The 25830-nt window shown below is 37.0% G+C and overlaps 2 protein-coding genes across 3 annotated transcripts in view; both read right to left on the bottom strand.

The window, feature by feature from the left end:
• The window catches only part of LOC126100350 (signal peptide peptidase-like 3), a 96990-nt gene extending 79921 nt beyond the window's left edge, over positions 1–17069 (bottom strand). The window contains exons 1-3 of one of the 2 annotated variants that reach the window (XM_049910963.1): positions 16867–17069; positions 16551–16606; positions 16299–16376 (exon numbers count right to left, since the gene is read on the bottom strand). In XM_049910963.1, coding sequence (XP_049766920.1) covers positions 16299–16376; positions 16551–16576 — 104 coding nt within the window. In that variant the 5' untranslated portion in view covers positions 16577–16606; positions 16867–17069. The remainder of the gene's footprint in view (positions 1–16298; positions 16377–16550; positions 16607–16866) is intronic. The other variant, XM_049910962.1, reaches the window with a different exon arrangement.
• Positions 17070–17867: 798 nt separating this feature from the next.
• Positions 17868–25333, bottom strand: LOC126101605 (14-3-3 protein epsilon). Its single transcript, XM_049912284.1, has 6 exons — positions 25176–25333; positions 23856–24055; positions 23671–23777; positions 23428–23565; positions 23125–23330; positions 17868–19730 (listed from the first exon to the last, which is right to left on the bottom strand). The coding sequence occupies exons 1-6, from the start codon at positions 25237–25239 to the stop codon at positions 19675–19677; spliced, it is 771 nt and encodes a 256-aa protein (XP_049768241.1). The 5' UTR covers positions 25240–25333; the 3' UTR covers positions 17868–19674.
• Between the last annotated feature and the right edge of the window lie 497 nt (positions 25334–25830).

The following is a 25830-nucleotide window of genomic DNA, read 5'->3' as shown; positions in this document are numbered from 1 at the left end:
TGTGGTCGGCCAAGATGTATCACTACTCCAAAAATCATTGCAAAAGTGCACAAAATGCTAATGGAGGATCGCCGATTGAAAGTGCATGAAATTGCTCATCTGAAAGGGTATATCACATTTTAACTAAAGAATTAGAAATGAAAAAATTATCTGCAAGATGGGTGCCGCGACTCTTGATGCTGGATCAAATTTGCATGAGAAGGGACATATCGGAAAAATGTGTGACCCCAGGTGAAACTTGGGTGCACTACTATACCCCAGAGACAAAACAACAGTCAAAGCAGTGGAAACCTGCTGATTTCCTTCGGCAGGAAAGATCATGGCATCAGTGTTCTGGGATGTGATTGGGTGTTTTAGGGAAGGAGACCAGACAGCAAGGTCATCGCTCTAATCGTGTTAGGGAAGGACGGGGAAGGAAGTCGGCCTTGCCCTTTCAAAGGAACCATCCCGGCATTTGCCTGGAGTGATTTAGGGAAATCACGGAAAACCTAAATGAGGATGGCCGGACACAAGATTGAACCATCGTCCTCCCGAATGAGAGTCCAGTGTGCTAGCTACTGCGCCACCTCGGTCGGTCGTTCTGGGATGTGAAGAGGGTTCTGTTAGTAGATATCTCCCCACTGGGCAAACTATCACGAGAGAACACTTTGCTAATGTCCTGGACAAATTGCAACAAAAGATACACGAAAAAAGGCCAGGTTTAGCAAGGAAGAAAGTCGACTTCCATCAACACAATGCACGCCCGCACACGTGCCGTCACCATGGCAAAATTACACAAACTAAAGTTTGAATTGTTGCTACACCCACCTTATTCACCTGATATGGCTGCGCCGGACTTCCATCTCTTCCCAAAACTAAAAATTTTTCTTGGCAGATGAAGATTCACTTCAAATGAAGAGTTGGTAGCCAGAGCTGACAACTATTTTGAAGGCCTGGAGAAACTCATTTTTGAAATGGGATCAAGGCACTGCCACATCATTAAAGTAAATGCATTAATCTATGAGCAGGTTACACTGGAATTAAAAAAAGTTTCAGTGATGTAAGTACTTTTTTTCTATTGCATTCTGAGAACTTTACAAACCACCCTTGTACTAAGCAGAAGCACAGTGCTTCCATCAGATACATGTTACACTACATTAATGTAGCTGCCAGGATACACTGAATGCAGATTTTAACAAAATCACAAAAGAGTTGTAATTCTTTATTAAAGGAACCTGATTAGTATTCTTCTAGTAACATCAAAAAATATATAGAATTTGGAGGAAGATGAGAGTGTGAATATGTGTGTGTGTGTGTGTGTGTGTGTGTGTGTGTGTGTGTGTGTGTGTGTGTGTGAGAGGCCGAGCTCTGATTAAGCGGCCGTAAATAAGATAAATCCTCCAACAGTTCATCCAATCAATACTGATCAACTCTCAATATACTGGCATTATGTTATTCAATCTGTATATTGAGCAAGAAACAAAGGAAACAAAAGAAAAATTCTGTGTAGGTATTAAAATCCATGGAGAAGAAATAAAAACTTTGAGGTTCGCCGATGACATTGTAATTCTGTCAGGGACAGCAAAGGACTTGGAAGAGCAGTTGAACAGAATGGACAGCGTCTTGAAAGGAAGGTATAAGATGAACATAAACAAAAGCAAAATGAGGATAATGGAACGTAGTCGAATTAAGTCGAGTGATGCTGAGGGAATTAGATTAGGAAATGAGACACTGAAAGTAGTAAAGGAGTTCTGCTATTTGGGGAGCAAGATAACTGATGATGGTCGAAGTAGAGAGGATATAAAATGTAGACTGGCAATGGCAAGGAAATCGTTTCCGAAGAAGAAAAATTTGTTAACATCGAGTATAGATTTAAGTGTCAGGAAGTCATTTCTGAAAGTATTTGTATGGAGTGTAGCCATGAATGGAAGTGAAATGTGGACGATAAATAGTTTAGACAAGAAGAGAATAGAAGCTTTCGAAATGTGGTGCTACAGAAGAATGCTGAAGATTAGATGGGTAGATCACGTAACTAATGAGGAGGTATTGAATAGTATTGGGGAGAAGAGGAGCTTGTGGCACAACTTGACTAGAAGAAGGGATCGGTTGGTAGGACATGTTGTGAGACATCGAGGGATCACCAGTTGAGTATTGGAGGGCACTGTGGAGGGTAAAAATCATAGAGGGAGACCAAGAGATGAATACACTAAGCAGATTCAGAAGGATGTAGGCTGCAGTAGGTACTGGGAGATGAAGAAGCTTGCACAGGATAGAGTAGCATGGAGAGCTGCATCAAACCAGTCTCAGGACTGAAGACCACAACAACAACAACAACATGTATATTTGAAACTGCTTCCCTAAACTCAGTTGGGGAGCATATCTTAGTATCTTTCCAACATTTTCAGAAGGCACAATTTTATCAGTCTTTGATCTCAAGTATCTTGTCATCAAAGACTGATACAAAGTCCAAGTTCATGCACCTGCTACACTGTTATATTGGGAAGGGTTTAAGGACCATTCAGATTAATTAGCACTATATACTATGGTCCGAGAAAGCAGCACTGGTCACAGTGTGTTCATTTTTTTTACATATAACCCGATCAAGATCTTCCACAAGAAATGTCCCATACGCGCCGCCACCCCCCCCCCCCCCCCCCCCAAAAAAATCTCTCTGGGTCCTGTACGTGAATGAGAGAGAGAGAGAGAGAGAGAGAGAGAGAGAGAGAGAGAGAGAGAGAGAGACTGATACAACCATTCTTGGTCTTCATTTGCACAATAGCTATTACATATTATGGTCACTGAGCTAATGTCAGTGCCTATATCTATAAGATTTGATTCTTCTAGATTCATATGTGTTACAATTATCCAAGAAAGATTAAGCTGCTACAAAATATTCAAAAGCTACTTGAGACAGACATGGCTTTATGGTAGGTAACTATCTACTTAAGCCACAGAGTCTTCCCGAGAGAGACTTTCACTTGCTACTTTCTCCTCCCAACTTCATTCACAGCCAGGTTTTTTTCAGCATGCATGATAAACTTTCACTATGCACTGCACACAAAAACAAAGACCTGAATCACCAGCAGTAGTATTAACAAGGAACACACACACACACACACACACACACACACACACACACACACACACACACACACACACACACACACACACACGTGTCCTGCTTTAAGCACCATCCAATCTTTTGAGAGGCTCAAAGTGTACAGGAAAACATAACTAGTAAACACTACTGATCTAATGAACATATTCAAATTCCTGAACGTCCTCAATTCCCATAACTATGACTGCCTCCTCTTAAAAACCTTGGTGTATTATGAACATGAATTTGAAGACACTTTTTCTTGTATCAATGTTTAAGTTGTGATAAGTTGTAGCCCACATCTTTGGTAGGAAGATAAGCTTTGAAAGTATAGCGTTTAAATAACCTGAAAGTAAGAGGTCTAGGTAATATTTGTATGTTACAGAAATTATTACACACACTACTAATCACCTACACTACTGATCACTGATGTTCATTTCTGTATGTGTCCTGAATATGAAAATACCTCTGCAGAATGGCTACTGCTACAAGTGTGTTGATTTTCTCCTTTTTGACACTCCTAACTTAAGACGACTTTAGTTCAAAGGCAGCCAATTTATTTATTGCTCATTTCAAATGTAGATGTCTATGTAAACACTCAAGAATCTCAATTTATAATATCTTTTAGTATTGCCCTTTCATCAATACAGTAACAGGTATTTAAGCAACAAGTATTCTTAATTTACAGCCCATGAAAGCTGTACTAGACTATCATGAGCCATACTATAAGGGCTATAAATGACCAATCATAGGTAGCAGATATGTTTAATGATTGGTTTCTAAATGTCATAGAAAAGATAGGGACAAATAGTTCAAGAGAAAAACCACAGTAGTGTGTTGAGAAAGCAACTCAAATGAAATTCAATTGTGCGGCTGTATCAACAAGTGTCCCACCTGAGTAACAATAGTATCTTTGGTAAATTAAGTTTTGATTTCAGAATAGTTGCTCAACTAAGAATGCCATTTACAAGTTCACTCACCGAATCTTACTCACATTACATAACAAAATAGCACTGAAGTATTTTCTATGACCCATCTAAGGCATCTGGCTGTGTAAATTACAACATTTTCCTAGATACATTGAGGTTTTATGCACTTATTGTATAATCAACAAATAGAAAATGTCATATTTATCCAAAAGAATGCAGAATGTCACATGCAGTAATTCAATCAGTTTAATCGGGGAGATTCTTCTAACCGGGGAGAAATCACATGTGGGGTTCCGAAGGCTCAATTTTAAGTCTGCTATTGTTCCTCAAATATGTAAAAAAAAATTTCACTAATACGCGACAAGCAGTTACTTTTGCAGATGAAACTAATATCGTAATCAATTCATGTATAATATAGCAACAGAAGAAACTATAAACAGCTTTCTTAATAAGTGTCATTGACCGGTTTTCTGCAAATGGTCTCACTCTCAATTTCAAAAAGACACAATGTATTCAGTTCTGCACATCTCAAGGTACTAAACCAACCTAAGTGTAACACACGGTAAGGAAATGACACACAGGGTGTAAACTTCAAAAATTTTAGGTGTCCACATGAATGAGAATTTAAACTGGAAAAAGTGCATTTTGAAATGTCTAAAACAATTTAGTTCAGCCATATTTGCAGTTAAAATCACTTCAAATCTTGGGGAGACATAAATCAGTGAAAGCACATATTTTGCATGTTTAAAAAAAGAAAAATCGCCAAACAGCCGTTACGTTTTCAGAATTTCTTTTATTTACACAACCAGTTTCTGCATCTCATTAATGCTATCTTCGGGTCCCCTATGCACTCCACGTATAGACAATCAGATACATTGATACTTGCAGAACTGGAGGCATCAATAACTGTGGATGAAATCTTCTCAGGCTTCCATCCGGGTAGCTGCATCGAAAATCCGTGATGTTTCGATGAGTTTCATTCTCATCATCTTCTGGCGGGGGAGGGGGGGGGGGGATACTTTGAAAAAAGATGATGATGATGATACCCATCGAAACATCGTGGATTTTCAATGCAGCTACCTGGATGGAAGCCCGAGAAGATTTCATCAGCAGTATACACCAGGAAAGCCTGCATTCACATATCAATAACTGTATTCCGTGAATTCATGTTAGGAGTGTTTACTTCAAAGGCTTAACTTGAGTTGTTGTCAAGTCTTCAATATAAACACAACAAAAACAAATTCACAGAATCCAGATTGATGGCTCCAGTTATGCAAGCATCGATATATCTGACTGTATATACATGGAGTGCCTAGGGGCCCGAAGATAGCATTAATGAGATGTGGAAATTGGTCCCCTAAATAAAAGAAATTATGAAGACATACGGCTGTCTGGGGTTTTTCTTTGCTGAATATCTGACCGGCCACTGTGCCATATCCACGATGGATCAACAGAGATCTTTTGCATATTTTCATTAAATAATGTCATATGGAATAATGTCCTGGGATAACTTATCTTTAAAGATGTGTGTCCCCTACTGCAAACTTATCTAATTCTTGCAGAAGCTACTTCTGCAAGCTGTTTGCTTTGGAAACACACCAAGCAAGTTGATTTCTGCAAGTTCCGTCTACTTGCAGAAGCAGCTTTCACAAGTTAGTGGAAACAGTTTCTTGCATTTTGCTGCGAATACTTGCTGAACTTGCCAGTTGCTGGAAGTTGTGTGTGTTCAATAATGGGATGACGAGGTCAGTGTCGAAAAGGAGAACAGCACAAGGACAGAATAACCAAACAAATGTACCACAAGAACCCATAAACGTATATATTTGGCCACCGTCAGCCAAGGAAGTGTTGAAAAAATTAACTGACCATTGTGTTTCACCAGAAGGGAAAGAAGAATGCGACTAGATAGGTCTTAAAATTTTAGTTGATTTTTTATCTTAGCATAAACATACACGCATTACATTTGCAATAAATAATGTTTGCCAAAACTGAAGATTAATTAAAGGCCATCTCTTGGTGACCTAGCTTGCAGCATTTTTGTGTCCTGGTTTTGAATATTTTATTGTACAACAGACAAGAGATTTTTGAAATTTGCACATGATATTCTCAAAGTTTTCAATCTGACTTTAATCATTTGATTTTAACTCATTAAGGTGTGTTTCTTGATAAATATATACACCTCCATATCCACTCCTTCACTCAAACATTTCCTTTTCTTTTTAACTTATTTATTTTTGTCACAATTTTTCTTCAATAATACGAGGGACATTCAATAAGTAATGCAACACTTTTTTTCTGAAATCAGGTTGATTTTAGTCAGGATTCCAATACAGCAGATTATTCCCCACTCTTTTGGTTACAAAGCCTCATTTTTCAACATAATCTCCATTCACTGTGATGGCTTTATGCCACCTTACTGAGAGGGCCTGAATGCCCACAAGGTACCACTGTAGTGGTTCACTTTGGAGCCAATGTCTTGCTGCATCAATAACCTCCCCATCATAGACATACTGCTTCCTGTGCAGTGCATCCTTCAGTGGGCCAAATAGATGGAAGCCGGAAGATCTGTGATCCAGGCTGTAGGGTGGATGCAGCACAGTCCAATAAAATCTTGCGAGTTCCTCTCATGTGCGCAGACTTGTCTGACGCTGTGGTTTTGTTCACTGCCAGGTTTCCGTAGACATTCTGCTAGAGCCTATTAGTCTGTTTTTCAGCAAAAGAAACTTAATAAAAGCCCTCTACTTGGAATGCACCTACGTTGCACACGCCATTTTGAAAGCTGCATATAGCACTGCCACCTATCGAACTTCGTGAAACAATAGGTGCTCAAGCGGGAATATTCCACTACGTTTCACAACAAATTCCGCAGTTTTTTCAACTGAAATTGGCCAAAAACAAATGTTGCATCACTTACTGAAAATCCCTCATAATAATGCAACAACAATGGTTTCTGGCCTGGCTTTTAGCATGATACTGTAAACATCCACTTGCCAATCTCATGATGCATCTCTAGCTGAAACATTTCTGCAAGTACTTGCAGAAAGTTGCTGAAATTAACTTGCCCAAGTGACTTGCAGAAGTAAATGTGCACAAATTTTTGTTCTAATGTAAACACCTCAGCAAGTGCTTGAAGAAGTTACTTGCAGAAGTTAACGTGCTAGTGGACACACGCCTTAAAAAAGAAAGTCTCCACTGCTCAAAAAGGTACTGTAAGAAAAATACGTGGTGCTCACCGACAGTTTTCTTGTAGACATCTGTTTAAGGAGTTGGGCATTCTGACTACTGCTTAACAGTATATTTATTCCCTCAAGAAATGTGTTGCAAGTAATCATTTACAGTTCAAAAGGAACAATTCTGTACACAATTACAATACCACAAGGAAAAATGGCACTCATTATTCCACATCGAGGTTGGCTTTGGCACAACAAGGAGTGCACAATAATGCAACTAAAATTTTTATCACTTATCCAGTAATATAAAATGTCTGACCGACAGCAAGGTAAAATCTGGAAAACTGGAAACCTTTCTCCCTGATAACTCCTATTTTTTAGAATAATTTCTGTTATTGTAATTCATAAAGGTTAGGAACATGCAGTACTAAATCAAATGTGTATGTTTAACAAAATGGTCAGCATGCAGCTGTATTTCCAAATTAATTTTTTACTTGAGTGTGAAATGACTTGTTCCACATCAGTACAATTTATCATACAAATTATCCATGAAGCATGGAAATAAGTAACTGTGCTTCTACTCTCCATTCCTAAGCCACATTTTAATATCAGTTCCATATTTTGTTGATATTTTTGCCTTGTTTGTTTTTTGGCTCCACGACCTGCTTATGTAGTCTTCCCAGCTTCATTTGTAGTCAACATTAGGAAAGACTTGGCAAATTATATTTGCTGTATAAATATGTAGGAATGACAATTTGCTTTAGCGGCCTAAAACAAATGATCAGAATGGCACTACTGAAACAAGAGGATAATTTTTTTAAAATTTGTATTCAGTTATATAGAGACAAATAGAAACAGAGGAATTACTACACCTAACACAGCAGAGTTTAGTCCAAAAATAGATGTTATCTGTCAAATGAACTTAAGGTGAAGGAAGCAAGACTCTTCATTTCAGCTGGAGATTTATTTCCCAACAATTACAGTTCAATGATCAATTTCAACTCAATCCACATTTAATACGTTAATTAGTCAAGAGTCCAATCAACATATACTATCAACAGGGACAACTTTGCCACATTTTTTCCTTTATTTTAAGTGCTGTGTACGAAAGTGCATAAAAATCATTAGCCTTCATCTCTAGTTTCATAATTTTTGGAAACTGGCGAATTTAAAAAAAAAAGTTTGTGTGTTAAAAAGACAAAACGCAGTGATGTTGAAGTAGTCCTGGAAATTTGTCAGCTGTGTTGAAATAAATGGAATCACTAAAAAAATTCAATAGAAATGGTACTTTAAATTATGAAAACCCTTTTTTGGAAAGATATGCACAGATAAATATTCAACACATTACACAGACAACTTTAAATCCACACACTTTGGGTTAAAAGAAATAAATCCTGAAATATTTGTTAGAGAAGGCTAATTTTCTCAAGATTTCACTGCAGGGACAATCAGTTACACCCATAATGTCTTGCACATTGCAGATTTTGGAAGTAAAAACTGTTCCCATAAGCAGTTGTTCGAAGATTTGAAATTTTTAATTCTATAGCTTTATAGAAGAAACAAGGACTACTACTACATCATTATTCAACCTAGGCACTTCTGTATTGTTGAATGAAGGCACTTTACTTTATTTCAAATAATTCTGATCTGAATATTACATGTTTCTGCTGCTTTTCCTCTGCTCATTTCCCCACTTACCACTGTACACAAAGCAAGTTGTAGAGTAATATTGTCACAGTTTTCATATATGCAGCCTCTCAACCTGGTCCTAGTATATGTTTGCATTTTGACAATATATAAAACAAATCTAAACACGCATGAGCTGAAAACAAGTATGGAAAATGTAGGGGAAAATGCGCAATTTTAGACTGGCACAGTTGCCCCGATTTCAGGAAGATTCCTGGTGTAGAATTTCCATGCAATACAATTAAACCAAAATGAAAAATAATATTTACACCTAAAATGATCCTGAAATACAACTGCATACTCTATGAAGCAAAACAAGTAGTTTTTACTCAGACGTGAATGTATGAGCAACTACTACAAACTCATGCCCTCCAAAATAGACAAAAACACCTATTATGACCTATAAATATGACAATGGTAAAAATGTGCAAAATAGCCATCATCAAAGATCCTCTGCGTGCAATGGAAACACTGGCACCTCTACTGTTAGTTTAGGAACCTGACAGAGCACAAGATATTTTCAAATACTGACAAAACTTGTCCAACGACATGCAACAACAGATCCCACCTCAAGCGAGAAAGAGGGACATCTTCACAAACTGAACTTGCATTACAAATGATACACAAACAAATGTCTCAATTTGCTGAATAAAGGCAGAGCATTAGTTGGGTGCTGACAAGTAGAAAATCAAGAACAGTCTGTCATGGAATCTCAAAACTATTTACTATTCCCTGCAAAATTAATATGAATTACTCAGATCCTGGGTAACCTTTTGTTCCACATGCCAATGCTGTCCCAGTTGACTGCACTTAAAATTGTTAAAAATTAGTTTTCTGACCAATCCTAGTTTTAAATGACAGGAAAGAAATGAAGACAAAGCTGTAGCTGCTGCTTTTCAAACACAAGGTACACCTGAGAAGCTTGGCAAATGGTCTCACTAAATAAAGGAAACAAGACTGAGAAACAAAATATCTCTACTGGTCTTCAAAGTAATCCCCATTAGCTACAACACACTTCTGACACTGGTTGTAAAGCAGTTGGAAACTATCAGCAAATGCCTGTGAAGCTAAAGCCTCTCAGGGCTAATTTCAGCCGGAGGGGCAGAAGAAGAAGAAGAAGAAGAAGAAGAAGAAGAAGAAGAAGGTCAGCTGGAGCTGAAACTGGAGAATATGGAGGATGCTGAAGTCAGCTTCTTTGAATGAGGAAGTTCAGCAACAAGACATGGATATCTAACAATGGATGAATATGGCGTTTTGAGTGATTTCAAAGGACGTATTTGCCTACAGGTTCCACAACTTCACAATCATTGTCAGAAGTGTGTTGTAGGCATAGCCCATACCAATTCAGGCAGGCTAGGAAAAAATCTTTCCTTCATAGTCTTAACTTAGCAATGTTAAAATGAAGGACTAAGTGAGGAACACACATTTTTTTGCTTTCTCCAAAAAAATTTCTGCTCTGAGATACAGCCCTCCAACAATGACACTGCACATACCATTTAGAAGATGTGAATGTTGGAAAAAATTTTAAAATGCCGTATCTTTGGAACAGTTCTACATATTTTGATTTTTTTATTTGAAAGAGATTTGCTTTATGATTACAAAGAAATCCTCCATTTGGATTTATCTGTCAACGTTTTTTTACTATAGTATTCTGAAATTATTTATAATTTATGGGTTTTTTTCCTTCAAAAATGCCAATCCATAAAATTTTGATTTTTTTTCTGTTTATTAGTACTATTTAGTTCTACATTCCCTGAAAAGGAGAGATTCCACTTTTAGTTTGAATAGGTTTTATAAACAACTGAAATTTTTGCCATACATAAAACCTGTTTTAGTATCACATAAAAATATATCTCATAAAAATCAAAACAAAACCTTATTTAACATAATTTTAGTTTTGAAATATGAGTAAGAGACTCATTTTTCAAGCATTTTAAATTGTTACAAAATGTACGTGAAAGGTCCAAAGACTTAAAAGGTTTCAACTTATACAACTTCTATGCACTCTGGTTTGTACTGAAATTAGCCAGTAAATGAAATAAAAATGTGTTCCACTGCTTCAGTATATAGTGTGATGCTTTCCTGTTGAACCAATAGGAAGTGGAGCACTTACAGTCTTCAAAATATTGTGAACAGGAAGTGAGCACTGATGGCGTTGTTGCTGTCCTTCACCTGGAAACCTATATCCAGCTGCTGGTCCGTGTGGTAGCATAAAATTCTTTACAATTTCATTTGACTCATAACTGGTATCTATAATCTCTGCAATCCACCAGCCACAGTCATACACATACGCCACAAGCACCCCTCTTCTCAGGTTGTGAATCTGAATGCTATGCTGCTGTTTCCGAGGTGTTGGCCGAACAAATAAAATTTCTTCTTTGTTGCTCTTTTTAGTGCGTGCAATATGAGTTCTATAAATGTCTTCTGAATTCCTTTCACAGGAGTAGTTTGTTTGGACCATTCTTCTTTTTTCTGATCACAGAAATCTTCGATTTCCTCTTTGGACAAACAATTGAGGGCTGTGGATGTGTAAAATATCATGGATTACATGACTCTTGTAAAATCCCCAGCATTCTGAATTGCAGCTGTATTTGGTCTGGAAAGATTATGTTTTGTAGCATGGTGCTTCAGTGGGCCTCCTACACCACCACAAGACCCCTTCCCGTGACCAGTAGCACTGTATACTCAGTCAATTGGCACAAGCAACTTACTCAATTCAAACAGCTGGCAACAATTTTTAAAATGACTAGAAGCACCATCAGAAATGATGATGATCTTCTCCGCCCCTGTTTGCAGTTGAAGAATTTTGTGCATTGCTAGCAAAAGAGTCATGTCCTGTGTCATCACTCATAACTGCAACACCTGTGGTCTTGTTTTGAAAATGTCACTCCTGCAAAAATTGAAAGCTTGTCATCGCTCCAATGATACCCTTGTACTTGTTGTGGGAGAATTACAGACCAGTTCTCAGCAAAATAACAGTGAAGCACTAAACATAGTTCTTCAGCCTGTACAAACCCTTTAACTTTTACAATGTGGTATTGTTTCAATTTCTTCAGATGCTGGTGTGTTATTGCTTTCACTGACCATTTACCAAGTTCATCAATGAAACTATCAAAGGCAATAGTTTTTTTGATTAGTTTATTTTCCTCCAACGTAGAATATGCAATTTCTGCAGAGTTATCTGCTACACCTTCCAGGGCAAGTGTCTGTAAAGACAGTCCTCCCTTTCCAAGACAGTCGCCACATTCTTGAAACAAACAAGTCTCTCATTTTACATCACAGACTACTAATGACTTCACACATCCAAACAAGGTGTCATATGTCATGTGCTCCAGTAAGTTCCTCAAAGTTACCACATAAAGTTCAAAATTATCACAGTACACTCATAAACAGGTGGGTGTGGCACTACCCATTTGGTTGTAGTGCATAAAATTTTTATCTTCCAATATGTGAAGTTGTATAGTTGCTCTTAAAAATTACAAAAGTTTCTTTAATGTTGTGAGTCATGTCACTCTTCACTCTCACAACTTTTTGACCTTCAAAGAGAGCTGCATCAAAATTCATTTTGATGAATATCACTCTCTTCTTCTTCTTCTTCTTCTTCTTCGGCTTTTTTGTTAGCACTCTGGGGAGAACAGTCCCATTTATCTTCCAGACAAAATGACTGCACTATCTGAACTTGAACTGCTTCTACTGAATGACCATAGTAGGGATCTGGTCCTCCAAAGACCCCTTTTACAGACCTCACATTTCTTGATTTGTCTACCATATAGGCCTACTTTGATACTGAATTGTTATCTTTGAAAATGTCTCTGGATTAATAGTTGAAACTTGCACCATTTCACTGTAGGATGCACGAGCTGAATTGATATTTTTGAAAAATTCCTGGCAAGAGGTGCAGGAGTACTTTGATTCGTTTTCTTCTGAAGATGGAATGTCTATTTTGAAGAGTGTATTCCTCCATAGCTTTAGTAATTTCTCTGCACTTTCTTGATGCATAGAGCTTGTGACTAACACCTACCTCTGTAGTTGACTGATTCAGGGCATTTCATTCTTCCTCTATTGATGCAAAATCTGCACCATGGGAGGCTTCGCCTTGTTCATATACTGTTGTTCTGTCAAAACATTTAGAACACATGAAGTCATCACTGGAAACATCTTCACTTTGAAACAGAGTCTTCAAATGAGAACACTTATTCCCAACCTGAACAAAGTCTGTTTTTTTTGTTTGTCTTATATATCACTCTTTTACAGATATCCAACTAGTCAGCACATGTCACTCTCCTGTGCCCCTGTCAGAAGACAATTCAAACAGTTATTTTCACAAAACACACTGCAACTGTGTCAACTGGCAAATTCCTCATGAAAACACAGAACTTGCGGGATGGTCTCAGATGTCTTAGAAGCTTCTTCAGTAAGCAAATTAGCACTGAACAACTACAATACAGAAACCTGCAATGAACGACGACAAAGAAACTGACAAGAAAATACAACAAAGTGTAAGAAATAACTGCAACAATGAAAGTGAAAAGAAATAACAGCAACAAAGAAAGTGTTAAGAAAGAAGTGTAAGAAAAAAGAAAAGAAAGGTAAGAAAAAAGAAAAAGAAGAGTAAGAAAGAAAAGAAAGTGAAGAAAAAAAAAAGAAAAGAAAAAAATAGTAAAGAATAGAAAGAAAAAAAAGAATTAAAAAAAAAGAAAAAAAATGACAAAAAGAAAAATAAAAAAAAAGAAAATAGAAAGAAAAAAAGAAAATAAAAAAAAAAAAGCTAAAAAAATGTTTTAAAAATAAAACCAGCCCAACTTAACAGTGGAAGCTCTCCCTTACAGGGAATATAGTATTACATGTTACTAATTAAAAGAAAAAAAATTGAACTTTTCTGGATTGGCATTTTTGAAAGAAAAAAAAAATCTGTAAATTATAAAAAATTCAAAAGGCAACAGTAAAAGAACTTCGACAGATATGTCCATATAGAGGACACCATTGTAATCATAATGCAATTATCTTTTAAATAAAAAAATAACAAAATATCTAGAACAGTTACAGAGATACAGCATTTTTTAAAAAAATCCAAAATTCACATCTGCAAAATGGTGTTTGCAGTGTCATCTTTGGAGGCCTCTATCTCAAGGCAGGAATTTTTTTTTTTTTTTTTTTTTTTGAGGAAAAAAAATCACATTTCTTACCTACTCCTGAATTATAACATATGCTAAATTCAATAACATCCAAGACTATGAAGGTACTCCCCTGCCTGAAGTGATACGCATAGTGCCTGTAGCTAATGGTGATTACTTTGAAGGCCAGTAAAGGTATTTTCTTTGTAACTCTTGTTTCCTTGATTTTCGGATGCACCCTGTATGTAAACTGAAGGAGCATATTTGCTATAGGAATGGAAACTCTTTCTGATATACAACTCTTGACTTATATTACCAATTTACAGCCCTAATATCTCAATATGTCCCGATCTAGATCAGTTATAGATAGAGTGATGAATTTGTTTAAAGTAAATTTCTAGCAATATAAAAATTTCCTGTTTCATGTCAGTGAGTCACCAATTTAAAAGTTTTGGACCTTGGTACTGAAGAAAGCTCCAAATCATGCAGCATGATGCAAAGACTATTAAACAGTAATTATTTTTCTGCTCATTTTAACATGATGTATATCACAGTTAATCTGAAAAGTTTTGCCTGTCACTGATACACATAAATGTCTTGAAAGAGTAACTGAACCAACTGATACAAACAAATCTTCTAACTGGTCTCTGGATGATGTTTGGCTACTAACTCTGAATATTATTCTTACTGTTTATGAAGTCTTGGGCTTCCACCCACAGAACTGCATCAAAATTCATTTTGATTAATATCACACTCTTCTTCCTCATCAACATCAGAAGATGATAGGAGCAAAAATCATGAAAATTTCAAGGAATTCCAATGCAGTGCCCAGATGCAAGCCTGAGAAGATTTTAAAGGTACAGGGAAAGTCAACATTTGCTTTCTTACAGCTTACTATCCATACTCATTGAGTCTTCTTGAACTACTTAAGAATATTATACTATTAATGAAAGTAAGTAACATTTTCATCTACAAATCAAATGTGAATTCTACTAATTATATTATTATTATATTCTTTCCCAGTTTTTATTTTCTGAGAGTCATGTTTGTACTTACAGTTATCAGTGCGTTTAATTTTCAATCATTAGGTACCTTGGTCTTAATCTTGTGAATCAACATCAAATTAAGGTTTGAGTGTGATAGTGTTTCCCACTGAAATGTTGCCTGTGACAGCAGACTGATCCAAGGCATAGCCTGAGGTCTAGGTAAGGTTGAAGACGACAGTTAGGTAGTGAGTAGGTGAAGCAAATTGATATGAATTCCATATAATGGTTATGTAACAATGAAAATAATCAATTTTTGACAATATAATTGGAGCCAGTGACCCCTCCTCCTGTCAGGAGGGTTGAAGGGGAAGCAAGAGGAGTGAAGCAAAAGTACTGGAGAGGTTTGGGAAATGGAGTAGAGTTCATAAAAGATATCCAGAATCCCGGGTCAGGGGAGACTTACCAGACTGGATGAGAAGGGATATAATGGTTACGGTACCAGATTGATTAGTTGCAAAGCCTGAAATGTATGTTCCCTCTATATTTAATGCTCTTTTCATTAGGAACTAAAAAGCAAAGTTCTTAGAGTGTTAACTGATGTTTCAGTCAACAGTTGCATTTATATTAGGAAACTAGTTCCAAACCTTACTGGTTATATTTTCAAGCCTTGCCTATTCAGGCTGCAACGGCAGTGACTGATCTTCATTATAATAAACATCAGCATGTCAACACATGCTTTATAAATGTCTCCAGAATGAATGCCACAATCCACAAGTGCCTCCTACCAAGTCAAGTTATTGACATTTACAAATTGTATATATTGAGTTCCATGAGCTGATCTCCACTTACACATCAAATAATTGTGCAAACAAATGTATGAATGTGAACTGTCAACTATAGTTACATTACATTATTTTGTGATGATTCAAGAGATTAAGATTTATGGTAGATAGGACCTAATGGTTTGCAAACAAACAAGACTACAACAGAACATAATAACCGTTGTCAGTGATAATAGTAGTTCTTTCACCTATGTCATGGTGGAATTCCACAATTTTATTCCACATCAATTAACTGAAAACTCCATGACAAAATGCAAGGCTAGTTGTTACCACAAACACGAAAGTATCACTCTCGTATTAATCCATGTTACATTGACAACATTCTGCTTTATACACACGTCTACTTTTTTTTTTTAAAGGAAAACCATGCAGTTTTGGTGCGACGACAGAAAATTTGTACCAAGAACAGGAGACTGGAAAGCATAATCTTTCTTAATTTATGAGATACTACAAAACTAGCAACTAAACGAAACGGAAAACTCATTCATCACTCACCTGAAGCTTCCGTAGACGATGAGCAGGATTGATATAAGGAACGTCGAAACTCTCGACGAATCCATTATGGAATATGCCCTACGAAAGTGAGGAGAAAAAGTGTAATAATGTCGACCCTTTTCATTGTACACAACACAGAGGAGCATGTAAAAAAATATTATGTTGACATCCTTGAAGGACTAAAAACAAAACACGAAGCTGTTCTGTAACTGGGTAAGGCATTAAAGTAACTGAATGATTTGCATTTCTTACCACTGATAATCGGCCGGGGTGGCCATCGCAAGGCCCGCCTGCGGCTTTGCTAGCACCTGTAAAGTTTCGTTTTCGTTAATGTTATGGACAAACAGCTGTCAGTTGGAACACTATAATTTAATATGCATCATCGTGGAAATTACAGTGGGAATTGCAGGAAGCACGAGAAACATGTGACACAGATATGTATGTCACCGGTGCTGAGACTTCAGTATTGACGTAAACAAAAATCTAATTTTTGTACCACTAGGGCTGGTCTTTTGTTCCATTTCAGTTGCGAGAAAGCGTAAGATGAAAGTAACAGCCCTTTACGTACCTCATAAATCGCACCATCCCAGAAATTCCTCTACTACAAAACCGCGGCCGAAACAGCTGTTTTTCAAAAGCCATTAAAACTAACTTATGGAGCTACCACTTCGTTACAATAGTCATTCTATCTGTTACTGATGAGCCTCAGGCATTCAACTAACGGTCTGCCATCTTGGTAAACATTGTCACGTGATCAGCTGGGAGAAAATCATACAGCACCTGTATTTTCGTACATAGAAGCGTATGTGAGATAAAGAGTAGGGTCTGGAATGCTGCACTACGGAAAATAGCGTACTTCAGTTGCTGTTCAGTCGTTACGTGTAATTAAATTTCTTTGGAGATATTGATGCGCATTGGCGCATGTCCTTTGTTTTGAAAGTATGTCACAGCCATAGGTTAATGGGGCCCTTGTAGACGTATTATTTCGCTTATAGGCATGGATCGGAAGTGTATTTATCACTGTCGGCTGTGATAAACACTTCGTCAAATCAGTGTTTGGGCTGACTTCTGCTGTCTTTGTAAATTGCGACAATCGTAAAAGTTTAATTTCGCAAGAAAATATATTTTCATGTACACTTTTCTTCAAGCAAGCTTTCTCCGCTATAAAACGTTTTCATACTTACTGTGGGGCATTCTTTTATGTCGGTTGGGTACATTAATGTAAGGAAATATATCAGTATGGCATTGACACGAGGTTGATTGCTTGGTAATATGTCTCCACAAAATATACCATAACACTTCAGTTGATTCTCCTTTCAAGGCTTTTAATCTCCATTTAACTGATGTCAATACGTTTTATTTTTATTGAAAATGCAATTTACTACACTTTTTTTAGGGAAAAGCTAAACTACTGTAGCAGAGATGTAGCTATAAATGCACTACCACCTTGTTAAGTACCATCTCATTTTTCTTTATAGCCTTTCAGAAATGTGAGAAAACAAAACTAGGTGCTTCAAAATAAATTATTTGAAAGGTTTTGGTATGGATGGATTATTCAAGAGAGACACATTCACTAGAATGAATATATTTGTATAAACTAGACAAATACAAATGTAGCTTTTAAATAACATTCAAGACAATTGCTTCCACGGAAAAATATTCATATTTATAACAGATAAAAATGCACTTTTAACAGTTTTGTACATTAAATAAAGCCAAAATAATAATGTGCAAGTACAATGGCTATGAAACAACAGGTATTTACTCGTGTTTCATTGCAGGACACAAATTTTCCAATGCACTGTTTGCAAGTCCAAAGCAGTGTTACAGTTTTACCTCACAGCAGTGGCATTCAGCTGGGTCAAAATAAATTTAAAGTCAATATGGACCACAATAAAAAATTATGGCATTTTTAAATTAAGTAAATCAAAGCAAAAATACTTGTACAGGAGCACTACACAAACTCTCTCCACTTTCTTTCAGATGCATACACACAATTTTGTAACTAAGATTAAACAGACGAGGCAAAAAATCTGCACACTTAAATACATGTCACACTCATGACAAAACAGAAATCTGACAGTTTAGCATGAAATGCTGAACACCACTTCTTGAAGTACATGAGCCAACTCAAAACTGAAGACACCAACACAAAATGAACACTACTGTTACAGCATACAGATGTTTATCACTGCCCACCGTGGCACTCATATGACTTACAGCTACCTTCGGCAGTAAGCATCACCCTGAAGGAAGACTGTGATGTAGGTAGGAAGCCTCAGTACAAATCACAAATGCTGATACTACAGGAGCTTCCATCAGGGTGACAAAAAATATCACAACTCTACAGCACAAGGGATTAAATCAGTTCAGTTTATTTTTTCATTGCATTTCCATAGCTTTATCTAGTAGGTGTACTACATATAGCATGTTAAATACAAAGTTTAAGAAGAAAATCTTTCTGCTTCTTGTATTGCTATCAGGCAGTCACACCCATTTCAGAAGATATCCTTTATAGAACAAGCCAAGGACCAACTGCAAATGGTTTCAGCTTTCATTGAACAGGATGTGCCAGGTTGGGGCAAGGATGAGGAGAAAGTGTTAAGGACAAGATCAGTCTACGCTACCGTCCCACTAACTACTATTATGGGATTCGTGGCTGGAAAAAAGTAGGCTTTAAGTACCAATAAATAATTACATTAATACACACTTTTTGTCTAATACACAGGGTAAATGTAAAACAGAGGCCATTACTTTAATACTCTCAATACAAACAAAATGCAAATCTTTTGGAATGATAACTAGGAATTGAATACAAAACAAACCTGCACTGGCAATGAGCTATGAAGACGACACTAAGAAGGTGGAACACTGTTTGCTGGAGTTGCCTCTCCTAACTATAAATGAGGCACCACTGATAAGTATACCCTGAAAGGAATTTTGTATACAAAACCATTCCACATTCTTAGTTTTAAATTACTTTTTACATGCCTATTAATACTGTGATACAGATAAATGTTATACATAGCAATGGCTCGATTCTAAATATGATTTCTGCCGCACAGACATAGAAAAAAGTCGTATTCTCTTCTGTAACAGTGTATTAGTTGCAAAATTATAGCAGTGAGATTTGTCATATGACTACTCTTCATCTTCATCCCCACCCTCCGTCTTGATTTGCTGGGCGTTCCGGTAGAGCAGTTGATTCTTACAACCTCCCCACACAACATCTGTTTACATTAAGTTTTGCCATGTGTCCATTATCACTTAGCCATTCGATTTTGGTTTTGACCACAGAAAAACAAGATGAAGATGTTCAGAGTTAAGATGTTTTTAAACTTTTCTTTGATGTAATTAAGAATTTATGGCACAAAAGTTACGACACATCCTGATCTTCTACATCTTGCAGTTGTTCTTTCTGCTCTGTTTCACCTGGGGAAAAAAAAAAAGCAGAATTATAAAAAAATACCAATACAACAAATTTTTGTCAATATCATACACAGTTAAAATGTCAGGGAAATATTAGTGCACACCCTCACCCCTTTTTCTAAGCAATTTTTTTTTCTCCAAACATTTGGCATCACTAGGTGCTATGACAAAAGAATGGACAAAAACTAAGAAAAAAAGGCGAGTAAACATGGGATCTAAACTGCATACCTTAAGAGTTAGGAGCAGTTATTTGTTAGAAAAGATTATTTAGAGTAGTGAAGTTTAACAAGTGCTCATAAATTTTAAGATATGCACATTAGAGCCAATGTATACTGGATATTTTTCCTCCTTTTGATCCATATACCACCTTTGACAGTTTTGTCTGTAGAGTTCTGGGTCACCCTATATATTTTAAACTAAACAAACATTACAAAATTTGTGTGAAATCTTTGAGTAGGGCTCTAAATAACTAGAAGTAATGAGCAGTAAGGTTACTAAACATGGCTTTCTTTTAACCAGATAATCACTTTCTCCATTAAGATGGTCTTCAAGTGTCATTTCTTCTATTACAATGCCCTACTACTCAATAAAACTGAACATATTTTCAGAAATTCTCAAGATAATCAGTTATGAACTGCGAGACAATACCATAAAATCTATTCTCTATGTTTTAATTGGAAAGTTAGTACACTATGATAACATACTCAGTTATAGGACAGTGTACAGTAGGGAAAGGGACAGGAAAGGCAGAATATTAAAAATTAAAAGCTCCCGGATTTTCAATTCTGAATGTGTAACGATGAAACCAGTTACATTTTAGCAAAACAATACTGTTGCATTAACTCACAGCTCAATGTCCACGAAGTAAATCCCTTGTCTCATTCAGCATGGTGTTACTGCAGTTGCTACATCCTTGTCTTCCCCAAATGCTGAACTTATTAACCAAACCAGTTATTTGGTGACAGTTTACCATGAATTCATTACTTTACACATACACTAATCATTGGCAGATGTAATGGAAGCAATAAGTGACAATAATCATACAATCACAAGGTTCAACGCAACCCTCCCCCCCTCCCCATGAATATAACTTTGTAAGTTTCTTCAAGTTGCAACAATGCCCTATCAACAATACTGGCAAAAAGGATCAATGTAAGGTTATATCAATTTGTAGAGGGGGTGGTGGTTATTTTTGTAGCATTCTCAATAGTTATAAAAGGTGGTTTCAGCAGGATTCAAATGTTCACCTTCTGACATCCATTTTACCAACACACAAACTGACTGTGCAGAAACTCTGCAAACTGTGTGTGCCCTAAATCAATTTCTTCGTACACAGTAACCACATTCGTTTACCTGCTAAAAGACATATTTCCACCTAAGCTGTTGTTGACAAGAATTTACTTTTTACATCTTGCATGGCTGGCTCAATTTCGGGTATTTTTAAGCACAGCAGGTGTCATTACATTGTAAAATTACTATACACCTACATACATGCTTCACAAGCCACTGTTATGGTGTGTGGCAGAAGGTACCCGATACCACTTTCTTTCCTGTTCCACTTGCAAGTAGAACACTGGAAACACAACCATCTATATGCACTCTTAAGAGTCCCAATTGCTCTTGTATCCATAGACCTTATGCAAGAAGTTCATTGGCGGCAGCAGAATTGTTCAGCAGCCAGCTTCAAATGCCTGTCCTAAATTTTCTCAACAATGTTCCTAAAAAAGAATGCCTCCAAGGACTCCAATTTGAGTTTCTGAAGCATCCCCATAACATTCACTTGTTCAAACCTACCAGTACCAAGTCTAGCATCCTGTCTTTGAATTGCTCCAATGTCTTATTTTAATCTCATCTGGGGCAGACCTCGCTAACGCTAACAGTACTCAAGAATAGGTCATACTAATGTACTATATGCAATTTCCATAAAATGAACCACTCTTTCCTAAAAGTCTCTCAATAAACGGAATTCGGCCATTTGCCTTCCATGATCACTTTGCAAAATCACACCTAGATATTTAATCTGTGTGTGCGTGGCTAGCAGCACACTACCTGTATCTGAACACTATGGGTTTGTATTCCTACTCATCTGCATTAACTTAAGTTTTTCTACATTCACAACAAGCTGCCAGTCATCACACCAACTACAAATTTTGTCCTAGTCATCTGGTATCCTTCTACGATGACTCAATGGCAAAACTTTCCGGTATATCACAGCATCATCTTAAAACAGCTGCACATTGCAGCTCACCCTGCCTGTCCACTAGATCATTTATGTTTGTAGAAAGTAGCAGCAGTCCTATCTCACTTCCTTGGGGCACTTCTGACAATATCCTAGTTTCTGAATAGCTCTAGCCGCAAAGGACAACATCCTGGGTTCTGTTACTTAAAAAGTCTTTGAGCCACTCAGAGATTGTAAAATGGCAGATGTAAATTATGTGAGTGCATTATGGTTTTAATTTTGATGCTTGCACATTATGCATTTGCTCGCTCATCAACTAAGCCCCGTTACGTAATCAGACAATTTTACAATATACTGACACCTACTGCACACGAAAATGACCTGTTAGGCCAAAATTGGCCAATTGTGTAATATGTAATGAAGTGAGTACTTGTCAACAAAAGCTTAGGTGGAAACCTTTAACTTGTTTTTAGGTGTGGCCTCTTCAAATCAGTAAAAATAAATTGGAAACATGGCTCATGGCACAGTTCTGGGTAGTAGTATAGAGTTCAATATTTCACACCGGCAGTGATACACAAGATGAACTAACTTTTGGGAGACAGACTGAAAAAATAATGGACCTTCCTGCTTCAAAAAATGAAACTTGCTTTAAAACATTTGTGTTAAGATAAGAATCTAAATCGGAAAGCTACAGTATATTTGCACCAATGTGGACACAAAATTTCATTTCACCCTCCCCACAATAGCTGACCACCTTATCAGAAAATAGTTAACATCTAACAAAGACAATTTTTTTTCTCTTCACTGAATGGTAATTATTGGCATTAATTTTTCATTATCAATACCATGGAATACTAACACCAATAAACACAAATGAAGGAAAACAATTTGTCTTTAATATTAAGCAGCCAGGGTTCCTTATGTACCTTCTGGCAACATGGAAGAAAGAAAACTTAATGAACTAATGACCCCTCTACTTGTGGGACTTTATTTTTACCTGATATGTTATGATAAAATATTTCTGCCAATACTCAACAAAAATATTCCCCAAAAGCTGCAACTTCCACCCACAACCTTCATCCGTATCTGCAATCTGAATCTGCTTACAAATAAACCAGTTTGCTTTTGGTTACAAATTTGATGGCAGGGAGTGGGAAAAGGTGGGGAAATGACCTGGGAATCAGGAGGCTGCCAACAGATTGTCTTCAGGTGGCGTACCGTCGCCTTGCATGTCAGATGTCCACAGCGTCAGGTTGTCTCTCAGAAGTTGCATGATTAGTGTTGAGTCTTTGTAGCTTTCTTCACTAAGAGTATCAAGCTCTGCAATCGCATCATCAAATGCGGCTTTTGCTAGCCTGCAGGCTCTTTCAGGCGAGTTCAGAATCTCATAGTAGAATACAGAGAAATTCAGTGCCAAGCCCAACCTGAAACAATTGGAAAATATATTACAATGAAAACTAATTTCCACACATGAAAAATTACACACAAACAAGTTCTAACATATTAAGATTTTGATCTTACCTAATAGGGTGGGTAGGTGGTAGTTCTGTCATTGCAATATCACTGGCTGCCTTATAGGCAACGAGGGAGTTTTCGGCAGCTTCCTTCCTGTCATTACCCGTGGCAAATTCTGCAAGATATCGATGGTAATCTCCCTTCCTGCATAAAACAAATGTTGGTTAGTGTATTATTATGTACGGCACAGTGCTCTACAAAGGTATTAAGCACAAAGCTCAAGACTCTGATGCTAAGAAACTGACTTACATTTTGTAGTAGAAAACTTTACTCTCCCCTGTGGATGCACAGGGAATCAGATGTTTATCCAAAACTCCCAAGATATCAGAGCATATATCTTTTAACTCTTTCTCCACCTAAATCAAATGTTCTATTATTACAGTGTTAAGGTTTAACGTAAAGCAAAACTCAAACTACATATAACAATTTCCTACCTGTGATCTATATCCTCTAATCATTTCAAGCTTTTCTTCTGCTCCTTTGTTTTCCTCCTTCTGCTCAATAGAACTTATTATCCTCCAGCTTGCACGCCGTGCCCCAATTACATTCTTGTAGGCGACTGACAGGAGATTTCGTTCTTCAACAGTTAACTCCACGTCTAGTGATGCCACTTTCTTCATGGCCTCCACCATCTCTGCAAAAAGAAGAATGGCGATTAAAAAAATTCCAGTTCAGGAAACAATGCTTGTAGGACTCAAAATTTTTCCCTTATTGGGTATATTTTTTTCCAGGAAAAAAAAATGTAATGCTTGGTAAATCATTACAAACAATATTTCCGTGGCTAGTTGCGAAGGAAAGTGCATTCGATACCATAGTCCGCTCGTCGAGTCCTTTTTCAGAAGAAAATAGCATGTAAGTCTTTTTCGGGCTTGTGTTTTCAATTTAAGGTGAAATAATTAAGGAAAGAAACAGCAATGATGTAGAAGATCAATACAATACAGTATTGTAACCTCAGTATCCATGGCAACAAAACTGTTTGCCGTACCATACCTTAACGCATGTCAGATACAGTAGCCTATGAGTTAAATTTTTTCAGCACTTTTCACTGTAACTTAACTCCATAGAAGCAGATTTCTTAAGACTGATTTTTTTAACAGACATACTCCGAATACTATGGCATGTGTAGCCGCAAACGTTAACTTCAGTGCCGCACACGCAATCTTCACACGCGCTGCTAGTGCCGAAAGCAGGTCATTAAGTTTCTGATGTACCATTTGATTGAAGTCAACAATTCCGGCACGTAAAAGTATTGATATAATGAAGAATACTAGCCCGATTTGTTGTTCCAAAATTTGTAAATTTTAAAACGCAGTAAAACCCCGAAAGCACCTTACTGCAACTACCTGCACTTCTAGATTAGTTTCTTACAATCGTAATGCTTAAAATCTTTATTTGGCGATAGAAATTACAACTGCGGCGCAAGTAACTAAATTCATGGATACCAATGCTCTTGCAATACGAAATTTTCAATACCATCTCCTTCGAGTGATGACGCATCGATCCCTGGGCCTTGCCCACTCTGATCACTTCATTTATGTATCTCGGAGATGTAGAAAAACTAAATTCCTACTTTTTGTTTCAAATGAATGTAAACCTCGGATTACAAACATATTTCAGTTTAATATCAAACTGCTTCCGTTGGTCTCTATGCTCTTCGGTCGGTGGCAACTCTTCAGCACACGAAGTACCGTCGGCATCTTTACATACATATGTAATATAATATATACTGCGGAGAATAAAAGCTATTTACTTACCGTCATATCTTTCAGCCTGTTCCGCCAGTTTGGCTTTGTATACGTTATCATCTCTTTCCGACATGGTTGATGTACTAGGATTTACAACGCGATGTGCGGACCGACCACTATTACAGAGATATCTAAGATGGCCGCGCCCGCCAACACTGAAAATAGTTCGTCAATAAGGTGTGTCGTCCATGTGTCCTTCCGCCATTTACGTCATAAGCTTGGGAACGAAAATGAGGAACTTTGTAGGTCCCAGTTTGTTTGAAATTTACGAAATACATGTCAATTAAAAGAATACATCTATGTAATTATAAAGTTTAAAATCATGGAAATAATATTAAATATGTATATGTAAATTTAAAACATTCTGTTACGGAATAATTTTGAGAGTAGTCGAGCTCGCATAGATGTGGGAGAATTGTGATGTGACCGCAATATCCTAGGTTCAAATCCCGATCACGACAGATGTAAAATAATGCTAGAAACTATGTTTTTCTCGTTCCATACCATGATGCTTGTAAATCGATTGGAGGGCGAAACCTCCATGTCGAGTACCATGTTATATTATGTTACTAACTGGTATATTCTACAGATGTGTCACATTGTGATTCGGCGTAACCAGATGTACTGCTGGTATTAGCTTTGGGTTTAGTACTTCAGAATATAG

The sequence above is a fragment of the Schistocerca cancellata genome, chromosome 9 (assembly GCF_023864275.1).
Source record: "Schistocerca cancellata isolate TAMUIC-IGC-003103 chromosome 9, iqSchCanc2.1, whole genome shotgun sequence".
NCBI classification, from domain to species: domain Eukaryota; kingdom Metazoa; phylum Arthropoda; class Insecta; order Orthoptera; family Acrididae; genus Schistocerca; species Schistocerca cancellata.
This window is presented reverse-complemented; position numbering and strand designations above follow the sequence as displayed.

Coding starts and splice junctions, on each gene's coding strand:
- LOC126101605 (XM_049912284.1), bottom strand. CDS start 25,239: ATGTCGGAAAGAGATGATAACGTATACAAAGCCAAACTGGCGGAACAG. Junction 24,056..25,175: donor ACAGGCTGAAAGATATGACG/GTAAGTAAATAG, acceptor TTCTTTTTGCAG/AGATGGTGGAGGCCATGAAG. Junction 19,731..23,124: donor ATCTGACATGCAAGGCGACG/GTACGCCACCTG, acceptor TTTTTTCCCCAG/GTGAAACAGAGCAGAAAGAA.